This window comes from Anthonomus grandis, chromosome 1, assembly GCF_022605725.1.
Source record: "Anthonomus grandis grandis chromosome 1, icAntGran1.3, whole genome shotgun sequence".
Taxonomy (NCBI): Eukaryota; Metazoa; Arthropoda; class Insecta; order Coleoptera; family Curculionidae; genus Anthonomus; species Anthonomus grandis.
Window position 1 is genome coordinate 30,255,202 of NC_065546.1, and position 13,500 is coordinate 30,268,701.

The 13,500-nt window shown below is 31.0% G+C and overlaps 1 protein-coding gene across 1 annotated transcript in view; it reads left to right on the forward strand.

Annotated features, from left to right (window-relative positions):
- LOC126733456 (opioid-binding protein/cell adhesion molecule-like) overlaps window positions 1–13,500 on the forward strand; it is a 562,254-nt gene that overhangs the window by 523,501 nt on the left and 25,253 nt on the right. Inside the window, exons 6-7 of the mRNA XM_050436774.1 lie at window positions 984–1,081; window positions 10,062–10,183. Of these exons, the coding sequence (XP_050292731.1) occupies window positions 984–1,081; window positions 10,062–10,183 (220 nt within the window). The remainder of the gene's footprint in view (window positions 1–983; window positions 1,082–10,061; window positions 10,184–13,500) is intronic.

Here is a 13,500-nt window from a genome sequence, read left to right on the forward strand (position 1 = left end):
ATTTGCCATTTAGGAGCTTAAATTAAGCTATCAAACAAGCCCATTAATAAAGCATTTGCTTTAGGGTTGTTTTGAGATAAATTTTGAAAGAATTTTTGTAAAATTTGCACTATGCTCAAAAATATTAGAAAAATATATTAAAAGTACATACATACCTGGCTTGGATAAGGATTGAAAAATAATATAAAATTATAAAAACGATTAAATACCACACACTTTTCAAATGGTATGATCTCAAACATCAGGTACAAAATAGGAAAAAATGAGACAGTCACTTTTACAAAAAAAGAAAAAATATCAACATATTTATATACAGGGTGTAGTACTTTATAATAAATGATACAATGTCTTTCCAAATTTTGGGTTTGAGTTTTTGAATTTTGTTCATTGCTCGAAGCACTGTGCGGTGTTTGCGGACCGGAATAAAGCGGCATCCATGAATTTTTTTATGCTAAATAAAGATTATTATTATTATTATTATTATTATTATTATCGTATAATTTGACATAAAAAATAGTTAAAATATATATATATATATTGAATAAAATACCACTTTTACTTATTATGAATATTTTATATTAAAAATGCAATGCCAAGTAATTCAAAAATCAGCTATAATAAATGAATTTAATTATTTTAGTTCAATTGAATTGAACTAAAGTAGGTATTATATTTATTTTAAAATATTACTAAAAGGTACGCAAATTCGTAAATTTCACGGTTAAAATATGCCGAGTGTAAACTTAGTTCAAAGATGGGAATTTACAATTTTTTATTAAGTTCATCTTATTCTGTCCCAGTTGCAAACTCACTCTTTCGTCGCATATCAGCGGCCACTTGGATATGGTTCAGTAGTAATATTAAATTAGAGTACTTGTATTGGCATAACCAAGCCCTCCTAAACAAGTATATTATGTATTGTTCCAAAAAAAAAATCCAAACCAACAAATTATTTATTTAAAATGTGTTTCCATTTGTTTCAGACCCGCCGGAAGTAGAGGTGGAAAGGGCCACAGTACACACGGGCATCGGTCTCGAGGCCCAATTGGTTTGCATAGTTTACGCCGAACCGTCCGCACAGGTAACATTTCTTCAATATTTATTCAACATTCGTGGACCTTCGTAAACATTTTTAAATATTCATTGGGGCAACAATTGCCGATCGGCGGGTTCGAAAAGACCCTTGGATTGCGGATTTTCCTTCAATATTTAAATGATCCCGGCAAAATATGTTGAGGGACGTGGGAAGCTTATGCTAATTCATTGGCGTTTTATATGATATTCTAGGACTAAAAACCTACGATTGCCGCCTTACAGACGTAAAAAAATGTTAATCCACTTATTACTTTAACCAATTAGCTTATTACTCACGTCAAACTAAACATACACGGTCTCAAGTGAATTGCTAACAAACTGCGCCATCGGAGGTATTATGATAGAAAATTTACCGCTGGGAAATTATTTCAAAGGCATCATCATTATTGTTTGTTATTTGAGTTATAAAAGGGAGGCGGCAAGGGTAGGAGCGAAATCAATAAGTAATTTCTTATATAATTAATATAAAATTGAAATATGTATTTTCGTGTATAACTTAATTGGATACGACGCACAATATTTTAATGACATACGTTATTGTAAAAAAAATACTGTCTAAAAAGGGAAGGTGTTTGACTTTAATTGCCCCTTAGACACTTATTTCAATTACGCGAATATAAATACAAATAAAAAACTTCCCCTTTTTTTCTGAGCAAATAACGTTTGGGTATTTTTATTTGCTTCATTTGTCTGAAAAAGTTAAACACAGGGAAAGTTGTATTAACTGGGTAAAAATAGGAAACTAGTAAAAATGGAAAACTAACATTTTTTAACTTAAACTAAATCCTAGATATAACATATTTTAACTGCCTGGAAAAAACAACCAAAAAATATAAACTGTTTAAAAAATAAAGAATTTTATTTTTAATTTATTTTTAAGTGACTGCCTGTAAGAAATTAAAAAAGATTATTTTCCGAAAATCCATAAGAAATAATAACATTTTTGATAACATATTTGAAAGAAAAAGTCAATATTTCCTATATATATAAGGAAATATTCATTTCTGTACTGTAAGGAAATGTTATTTCCATACAGTAAACTTTTCTCCTAACTAATTTTATTTTTAAACATTTCAGTACAAACAAGGTTAACATTATATTTTAAAATTATTACTTATTATTTGTTATATTTACTGTTATTTGACAATTAGTACAAGTATTGAAAACTGGAAGAACTTGGGAACTAATAGTATTATTTTGTTGAATATTTTCCAAACTTATAATTTTATTTGTATGACAATAACTAATATTGGGCGCTACTGCAGTATTAGAAATATTAGATTTACTTTCTTAATTTTTTTCCGCCGTGAAAATTTTATTTGCCGCTGCTTCCTTATTAGTAAGAGACTCTTCTATAAATCCTTCAGCGACATTTGTTGATTTCCATCCACCCAGTCTCTTTAAACTAGTAAAATCTCCACCAGAATCAACAAGCATTGTGGCAGAAGACCGACGAAAACAGTGGCCGGTATATTCTTTCGAGTTTGGCAAATTCAAAAAGCTGGCCACTATTTTAGGCATGTTTCTAAATTGGTGAATTCCTACTACTTGTCTACAACCTTTTTCATTTTGGTACTTAAAAAAAAAACCGAGTGGTATTCATGTCTCTTGGTCTTAAAGAGACATACTTGCGGTATAGATTTAAGTACATTTCGTTTACTATAAATGATCTTGATGTATTGATTTTTGAATCCGGTATGGTAACTAAAATTTTAGATAGTAGGTCTTGTATATTTTGTACAGTCATTTTAATCAGCTTGTCCATTCTGCAAGCTCCGGAAATTCCAAATATTACAGCTAGCTACAACAATAAATAAGCATGTAAAGAATCCAAATAAAATTTGAAGTTTTGTAAGTTACCTTAATCATTAAATATTCCTTATATAGAGCTTCCTAAATAAATGTGTTTATTTCTTGTTTAGTTAAAATCTTGGATTCTTTTGGCTTATAGGCATGTGCTTGCCGTTTCAGGAATGCCCGAAGTTTTAAATATTTAGATATATCCACATCATGTCTAATTGCAAGGGTTGCCTTCTGCATTGAATAATTGGCCCATAAAGTTGAAGATTTCATATTGCAACCAAGCGCCAAGAAGTATGCCATTACAACATTTTCCAAGAAAGAAGTTACATTTTTATTCGTACAGTAGTCCATGAAGCGGTTGTATGCATAGTTATACTTATTTCTAGACGTTAAAAAATCAACACTTTGGAAAGACGCCACAAATAAACTTTTCACTCGTCAAGTTTGACAATTTAAAATTATGTACTTCGATTCCGTAGTTACGAAACAATGTTTCATGGCTTCTTTTATTTAAGGGAAAACTAATAATGTTGATTTGAAATTTTTAACATGATTAGTAATAATTTACCGTAATTTTAATGATTCCCGATTTTCGGAAAAATAGTATGTAGACCTCGTAGGAAAACCACATTCCCGGACTCCGTATTGGCAATTTTTACGATCGCCCGGGAATGTTAAGCTTTTCCTACTAGGTATACAATATACTATTCCTGGATTTCTTAACTATTTCCTAGACTAGTCGGCCGACATACTAGTATACTAGTATGTCCAATAAATACAGCGTGCCAACTTAGTACCCTCTTCCTCCATTGTGTCTATATTTTTAAATAAAAAAAATCTTTTTTTTTGGTGTACGGAGTATGACAAAAGCTACATTTTAAAGCTATTTCGACCTATTCGAGGGTGTTCATAAAAGGAGTGATAGTATAAGTTTATGTTTTTTTAATTGGGAGACTTTATATATTATTTAATTTTTAGATTCTTCTAAGTAGTTTTTGAATTAGAGACAATTGAAATTTTGAGTTTTCAACTTTAAGAGGCTGTAGATCCATAACTACTTGTTATTGCATAAAATAATTTTTACATTTCTATCTTAACTTTTTAAGATGTGTTCAATAAAATTGAAAAAATGCTACTATCTTTTTTTGGCCCTAAAATATTACAAAAATTGCATAGCTAAAAAACGTATGTCATAAAAAGTTCTTAAAATGATCTTAAAGAGTTAAGATAAGAATGTGAAAATTATCTTAACTTATAACGAAAACTTATGGATCTATAACCTCTTAAAGTTGAAAAAAGTCCATTTTCAACAGTCGTTAATTGAAAGACTATTAGATATATAATACATCAAATTATTTAAATTTTTCAGGCAGAATCAGAAAATCAAATATTATATAGGATGTTCCATTAAAAAAAAAAACTTTTCATCTGCCACGCCTTTTGTGAGGCATTTACATATACGTCTGTATATGTCAAAATAATTTTTGAATGTAGCTTTTTTCACCCCCTGTCTGCAACAAAAAATTGATTTTTTTTGCTTTACAAATACAGCCACCATGGAGGAAGGGAGTACTAAATGAATACAATGTAGAATTTAGATAGAAAAGTTAAATGAAAAAATGAAACAGAAAAAAAAACGCAGAAGTCAATAAGTACAGAAAAGAAGAAAGCACAATAGTAAATTAAATTTCAACTATTAAAAAAAATCAAAAAAATTATTGCAAATAATTGCAAACCTGTTTGGAAAAACACATTTTCTATTTTAACTATTCTTTAGAAAACAACAAAATTAAGAGTCGAAAAAAATTGTTTTAAACTGTCTGGAAAAAACAAAAATATTATTAAAATCCAAAAAAGATTTTAGTTTAGATTTTATTCTTAAGACAAAAAAATTGAGGTTCAAAAAAATCTGATTTCAGCTACCTGGAAGAACAGAATTTTCCAACATATATCAAAAATAAGTGTTAACTGCCTGGATTTTTCTTTTTATTGTATATTTTATTTCAACTGCATCTAGGAAACAAAAAAATTCTAATTTCCAATGCCTAAAAAAACAAAACAATTATTTTAAAAATCTAAAAAAAAAATAATCTCAAGTACCTCCAGAATAATTTTTTTTTTTAAAATGTCAAAAATATATTATTGAACTATCTGAAAGAACATAATTTATTAATTTAAATTATTTTCACATATTACAATGCAGTTTCACCTACCGGGAGGAAGAAAGACCATACAACGATTGAGAAGTGAAACCATGTATCTACCGTTTTCTAAAATTCGTGAAACCACGTATCTTCAAACACTACATTTTACAGGAGAGCAAAAAACTTCATTAAACTTATAATTTTAATTAAAGTCACTCTTCTGCTTTTTTTTTAACAAAACAAAGGTTTTCTTATAGTATTTTGGTACAAAATATTTTAAAATTTAATATTTTTAAGATTTAGAGCACTTACGTGGTTTCACGTAAAAAAATCTTCTGAAATGTGAAAGATACGTATTATCACACATGGACGGTGCAGGGCGGAAGGAATTTTTTTTTTAATTTATACTAAGAAAATTAAATCCCCATTTAGTGTTTTTCAAAATTTTTATTATTTACAAAAGTAAGAAGGTAAAAGTAAACGAAAACTTCAAATTAACAAAATGAATGTTCAAACTTTATGTTTTCCTAACTTGTGTTTTTAAATTACAAAAAACGGAAAGGTTAATTTTGGAACTTAAGCTTATTTTATGAGATCAATTCTTTAAACCAAACCGCTCGAACCGCAAAATAAAACGAAACTCTTAAAATAACATTAAAATAAAAACTCTTTAACATTGGATATTAACAAATATAAACTTTGCTTTAAAAAATACTTACGCCTAGGGATTTTTTTGAACTAAATTGTTCTTTAATAAAAAATCAAAAATGGGAACTGAATATGTGTGATACACTTTTATTCTGACTTTGGCAAGTGATCATAGAATAGATGACAGTCTTTTGGAATAACAGATTTTAACTGTTGCAAATGTTCCCATTTGTGTTTTTTTATCTTCATAGGTGCTTTTCGCAATTGCACAAATGATAATAAATCAGGGACAGTCTTTTCTACTCGTCGTTCTGGAAGATTTTGAAATTCTTCTTTAAAACCTAACTTAATTTGAATAATGCCATCGGGGGTATATCTGATAACGTTAATATCATTATCCGTAGGGTCATTTACCCTCTGACCTGGTCTTATAGAGTCATATTTAGGTGACACAGACTAGTCTTTTATAAAGTCGAAATTAATATTTTTAACTAAATAAGGGTTCTTTTTTCTTGCATCCGTTGTAATTTTTAAATAATCACTAGGTAAGTATATCGACTTATTCTTAAGATTTCTCTCGATAGTAGCGTGGACCGAGTCCACTTCCATTTGTGTATGTCCACGTTCAAGGTATTTTTAGTAAATGGTAATGTTCTTATGCACGCTTAAGTTTAACAGCGCATTTGACAATACAGAATTTCGGTTTCGATAAGTGCACCCGTCACTCCATATTATAACGGGTTTGTTTAAGTCTTTAATTTGCTAAATGTAATCAACAATGCAAGTAGCAAAAGTACTAGCCGTAAGGTCGGCTTCGGTTTCAGTAAACTAATAGCAAATACAATGGTGGCTATTAATACTGAATATTGTAAAATTATGACAAAGTAATTTTGTTTTGTAATATAAAGCCGTTGCATTGAGTGATGGACACATTTTTACAGTCTGCACATCCTGTGCTAAAATAATAGCTTTACCTTCTGCTCCTAAAAGCTTGTCTTTTTGTTTTTCTTTCACTGCTAATGTTTTCCTTTCAACATGGTCTTGGTAGGTTTGATCATCTAAGTTTTTGGCTTCATAGGAATAGTAGGTATTGCATTTATCTTTTTTGGGAAGTTGAAAAGCAATATTTTTTTCTTTTACAATGCAGTCAAACGTATGTCTACATAAGGGCTTTGCATTGGGATTTTTTTCCAGGCTATAGTTCTGGTACTCTCGATATATAGCTGATATGGAATGTCCCATTGGCTCCAAATATAATTTATTGGTAGATTTTCTGCAATAATGCGATGGGAGGTTTGCTAAAGAATCCAGAAACTCTACAAGAATTTCTTTTGCAATGGAACTCTCACTTCTAGGTCCCTTACTTTTCCGCCCAGTGGAGTTTGCTGCCTCTTTTGAAGGATGAATACCAGACTCACACGTTTGGACCCACGTTAAAACACTCCATTCTTGAAGCCCTAATGTCGAAAGAACAAATTTATTACATACTTTCAATACTCTACCGTTAATATTAAGGGTGGATTTTATTGTTGAGCTTCTTCTTGAAACATCACCCGGACCCTTTGTTAAGCGCGCAGTCTCAGATTTCGTAACAAGTGAGCAGACATAGATTTTTCTTTGATCCCAACTCATTTGGGACTAAAATTTGATAAAAAACTGTTTTCGGTCTTCTTCAGAAATTTCCTGACAGTTCCTTAATTTGGATTTTAAACATACATTTGAGGTACATGGAGGACCCATTTTCCTTTCATCTCTTGCAGTACCTCTTTTGGCAGGTGCCTCTTTAGGTCTGCTCCAACCTTTATAAGCTTTTCCTTGCTCCCTTAACTTCTTATTTGTAAAATCTGTCCATTTTTTACATCTTTTTTTCTTTTAGCTCTAGGCACATTATCATCTTCAGAGTCCTCGGTGTCAGTTTCAAGATCTTCTATAGGTCTTTTTGTTCCTTTTTCTTCGGAATCGGATGACTCACTTTCGTCCTTGTAGGCCATATCGTCGGTTGGGAGGAGGTCGTTATTTCCTTGGTGGATTTCTTCGTACTCATTCGTTTCATCAACTTCCGCATTCTGCTTTTGTGAATCAGCTTCACTATGCGATTCTTCTCTAAGGTTTAATAAACAACTACTGAGGTCATCACACTCATTTCCTAGATGTTTATCCAAGAAAGAATCATGCAAGAGATAAGAATCTTGCAAAAGGCCTAAAGAAATATTTCCAAGCGAAACATCTTCAATGATGGCGACATGATTTTTTTCTCATTTTCTTCGTTTGTTTGGGTAGTAGAAACTGTTATTTCGTCTCCTAATTCATCGAAAAATATACAATTTTGCAAATCAATAGGTGAATCTAGACTTCTCACTGATTCATTGGGGTAATCGTCAGAACTACCTTGTGCTGTATTGTCTTCTGGTATAACAGTTTTTGGAAGGTTGGCATATATTTTCTCAATACGAGATGAATATTTTTTGTGTTCCATTTTCTTGATCTGTAAGAAATAGTATATTATTATTATTTAACGATCGTATAATGTATCCTATATTCCACGAGCCGAAGGCGAGTTTAATAATAGGACATTATACGCGAGTCAAATATTATACTATACTTTATCTAGGACTATCTGAAGGGGAGCAAGTATTTCATTTTCGCTCTCAGAAGTCATTTAAATTACGTTAAATACGATTATTAAACGCAAAATTACTCTAGACGTAAAAAATCTTTGTGTTGTCAATTTTTTTGTTTTTTTGGCGTAGTTTTCATAAAAGGAATCGGTAACACATTCGCACGAAAGCCCTAGAAAATAATGTATAAAAATCGCACCCTTTGCATTACTGGAATACGTACACATTACTGGAATATGAATACCATTTTATGCTTACTATTGCCCGTATTTATAGTCGAACCTTGAGGAAGCCGTAATCCTTAATTGAGGTTATTTTTTAATGTAATTTATTTATTTATTTCCAACGGCAGAACCAAATAGGATAATTAGGGATAATTTGAATAATCTGTTTAATATTATAGTCTGTCAAAATAATTCTTTTTTGCACAAAAACTCAGCCTTAACAATTTAATTCTGTTTTGTGACAATACGTATGTACGGTCATTTTATAAGATTGGTAAATGTGATTCCTCGTATCTACGTGTCCCCAAAAATGCCAAGAAACTAGCATAAAAAACGATAAAATCGATATTTTAAAATAAAATTTTAATTTAGTTATGCATAATAAAGTAAGTATCATAAAATTTATTATAATTTCAACAATAAAAACCACTAAACTTACCTTAAAATTCACACAGCCACCAAAACCGTTCTAGCGGCCATTACAAACCACGCAAAACTAAGTAAGATACGAGGTGTCACCAGCTGATTTGTACCGATGTACATGCGTGTTGTCACAAAAACTTAATTTGAGGTGCAAAATATTTTAAAAAAGATTCGAGGTGTAATTTAAAAGGTGCGTAAACAGATTTTCTAACGTTTTAGTTTCGTAACTATATTTCGGCAAAAAAGAGGTTTTTTTATTTAAATTGTTAACAGGAAACAAAAAAAAAATCCAATTTCAATACCTGAAAGAAACAAAACAATTAGTTAAACTACTTGGAAATAAAAAATTTATATTTTTATTGACCTCGTAGGCCCATAAAATTATATTCTGAGTAGCTGGAAAAAACAAAAAAAAATATTTCTATAGCCTGAAAAATATAGAATTATTTAATTTCGTCCGCCTTTAATAAACGAAATTTCTTAATTACCTCCTACATAAGAATTATCAGATGTTAACTACTCCGAAAAAATAAAAAATTATTTTAATTGCGTTTAAAACAAAAGTATATTTGTATTTTTAATGCATGCATAACTTAGCTGCCTACGGCACTTAAATATTTTATTTACAAAGAGTTGATGGTTTTTTGGCTCAACTTTGATTACGTAATAAATCATAGAAAAAAAAAACAAACTTAAAGCGAACTTCACTGTAAATAAACGTAACGCGAAGCTAGCTTTTCCGAAAAATAATACTTTCAGGCGAAACAACTTCTGTCAACTTCCACTATTCGTTTCAAATATTTTCCTTTTATTGCTTTATGGTCTTCGATACTTTTTCATTTAAAAGTTGGGAGGATTTTGTGTACGCGGGGCCCCCGTTATACGGTTTTATGTTCGGAAACGTCAAGTTTTCCATTCGGGCGCAGTTTCCGCAGTCCTCAGTTTTTAATTTTGTTTGTTTCGACGCCCATAACAGTTTTGAGCATGCTATACAGACTTTTTTCAATCTTTGGGAGGTATAATACGAATCTACTTAAAAAACTGCATTAAATATTCATTCAGCAAAAGAAATTAGAGTTACTGAGTGGAAACTTTTTTTATTACAGGTGTTATGGTATAAGGAAACCACTCAGCTGGGCACTACTGAGCAACATACCACTCAATCCAGAGGCAATAGGCACACCCTCACTATACGCAATGTATCGCAAGTTGACATGGGAAATTACAGGTAATATTTATATTTAAACAGAACATTTTTTTAATTAAAAACTATTAGGGGAGCCAATTTTTAAACAAAAATGTAACATGTATATTTTTGTGCATAACTTAATGGGATACGAGTAACAATATTTTTTTTGTGAACCATTAAAAATAAATAAATATATAAACCATTACGAAGAAAAAAGTGACTTTTAAGACACGAAAAATTGAACTTTAACTTCCTGAAAAAAATTAAAATTATATTCCAGCCTGTTTAATTCAAAATTTCTTTTTAGCCTCAGAAGAATCAAACTAATGATTTTAACAGTCTAAAGATGTTGTTAAAGATCAATTTTGATGTGTCAAAAATTAAATTTTTTTGAGTGCCTTGAATCTTTAAATAAAACATATTCTTAAATTTACTTCAGGCATATCAAAGAAATTACTCTGTTTGTCTTATAAGCGCATTAGCATCTTCTTCTTCTTTTACTGTTCCTGTTGTCTCGCCTATCTTCATCTTCTTTCCTACTGTTCTCTTCTTGACTACTCTCAAACTTTTGACGTTCGTTCTTCTTCTTCCTCCTTTCCTTTATCTTCAGGAACTTGTAAAAAGCTGGATGGCCTAAGCACCATGTCCCTTTAAGAGACTTTCTTAGGATGACCGGTCCTATGCACTGTAGCGGTTTTTCTTAAATATCTTTGTTCCTATTAGAGATATGAAAAATTGACAAGACATAAAAGAGATGGTTTATGGTCTACAAAAAAGCTTTCCATGTTTTTTGCCTAATTTCAATAAGAAACAAGATGTTGCCAAATTAAAATGCAATATCCAGGAAGTTTGTAATATTTTTACTGTCTACTAGTATTTGCCTTAAGTCAAGTGGGCTATAATGAAATATCTTGAATGCGGCGTTGCCAACTTGCCCAGAATTTCCATAAAAAAAACGGGATTAAATAACACAAGAAAGTTCATTTTTCTGAATGCCTTGGATCATTTGCAAAGTAACGTGTTCATCATGTCCATTTGAATTATGCCAAACTTTTACTCTTTTTTGCATATTTTTATAGACGTTTTTTTAAATCCAAACAAATTCTCGTGAATTATAAGAGTGTGTCTAAATACGCACAGTAAAGTATAATTTTAGATTGCAACATCTAAAAACCTTTAAAAAACCAAGTTTATAATATGTCCTATCTGCGGGCCCTTATTGTCCAGATATGCCAAAGAATAGAGTCCGAGCAGCTTTTACTGGCTCCAATTCCCTCGTACAATGAACAAAACATTTTGCCCTTATCTGACTTTTATTTTATGTGTTCTTTCGTTCTTTAAAACTGAAATGTTGAAGATATATAGCTTAGAGCTTTTTCCATGTACTTGACTTAATGAGAGCAAACAGCATTTTTCTAATTAATTTAAAGCGTTTTTGTTCTGTTGAAAAATACGCCAATAAATCCTGAACGAAGTAAGTGAAGCAAAGATAAAATATTGACGAAGCTTTACATTTTCATTGTCAATTCGGTAAGTGATTTCAGACTCGGAAAATACGGCAATTTTCAAAAATAAAAGCACGTCGATTGGCGCTAAATATCCGACCGGGAGACCGTATTACATACACTCAAGCTGCTCGTTTCAACCGGAAAATCTTTGAGAGTGCACTAAGATTTACTGGAATATTTTCTGTAATGATTAAAAAGGTTTTTGTTTTTATCGGGTGAATTTAAGTTGAATTATTTGTGGCAGAAAAGCGAATATTTATTAATTTATTTAAAAGCATGAAAATGTGATTAACAGTTTGTGTATTTTAAAAATTAAAACTATCCATATTTGTGTTAAAAAATTGGTGAAAAAAAGGGTTTTTATGATTTAGTGGCAATATTTTGGTTCCTAGCAGCTGCAAAAAATATGCATTTAGGTAGTTTTTTTACTCTAAGCAAATTTGGAATAATCATAAGCATCTGTCAGCTTTAAACAGAGGGTTTTCTATTCTTTTTTAATTTTCAACGCAAGTGCGTAATTAAATTTTAAGGAATTAACCTTTATATAATACACAATAAATTACCTTGTAAACCCTATTGCGAACATAAAGACCTATATTGTTCAAAATCCGTCGACTATACGTTATTATCACCTCCAACAACCCTCGTTCGCAAACTCGTAAAGTCAATAAAACCTCCCCCTTTCTTCTCCGTACCCCCTTTCCTTAACGCCTTCCTTAAACAAACAAAAGTAAATTTAAAGCTAAACCGTTTTACGAAAGTTTTTGCACCTTAAAGTCGGTCCCGATTCTCGGCATGTATTTCGGCAAACATGGTAAAGTAAACAATGGAATCCCTTACTTACTCCCAGGGATAGGTAAACCAGAAAGTCGGTGTGTTATGAATACATTTACAGGGTTTTATGCGATTTTTCCTTTATTTATTTTTCCCTTGTTTAATCGACTATACAGTCAAAAGGACGATTGTAATGGGTATTTTATACTTGTGTAGTATAATTTGTAAGTACTTGCCACGAAAAGCATAACTTTAGTGGATACACCATCTCTTTCTTTGATTTTTTCTAATCTCTTTATTTTTTGGAGTAATTTGTTCTTTTTTTATAATCAGGCTAATAATTTTAAATTTTGAATTTGTTCCTCAAGCCACTGCTCTGGGGTCTGTCCTTTTTAATATACATAAATAATATTGGTAATATTTGACGAATCTGTATTGTTGTTTCCTATGCAGATGACACTGCACTTATTTTTTCTGAAAGAACTAAGAAGGAGAGCAGACGTGTGCAGACTCAGTGGCGTGCATCGGTGGTTGCATGATAATTTCATGAATCTAATTTGTTAAAAAGTGTTTTTTATTAAATTTTTACTTACAATATCTGACCAACCAACTAAGTAGGAACCAATTTAATTTTATTCAGAAAAACGTAATAAAAGGGCCACATGTGGTTGTAAAAAGCTTATTAACACAAATAAAATGTGTACGATATAAAAAACATGTACGATGTACTACCTGCTTAACCCTCGAGTGGTGATGTATGGTCTGAGAGACCGATGACAAAGATAAACCAATATTACTGCGCCAAAGCAAGACGGAGCGCTTCGTCCGTCTAAGTACATGCATCATATTTAGACATCCATCTTGTAGCCATGCGTTAGCTCAGTACAAAAGTGTCTTGATAGTAGTACGGGTGTCCGTTTGTGTCAGAGACCGACGTCACCGAAGTTGGTGCTTTTTTTGAAGTGAGTAATTTTCCAGGTATTGTTTTAAAACTTGATATTTTCTTAATTTAACTCGTATTTTATTTATAATTACTACCTCGGATAATACAGTAGTAGATTTTGATAAAAACTC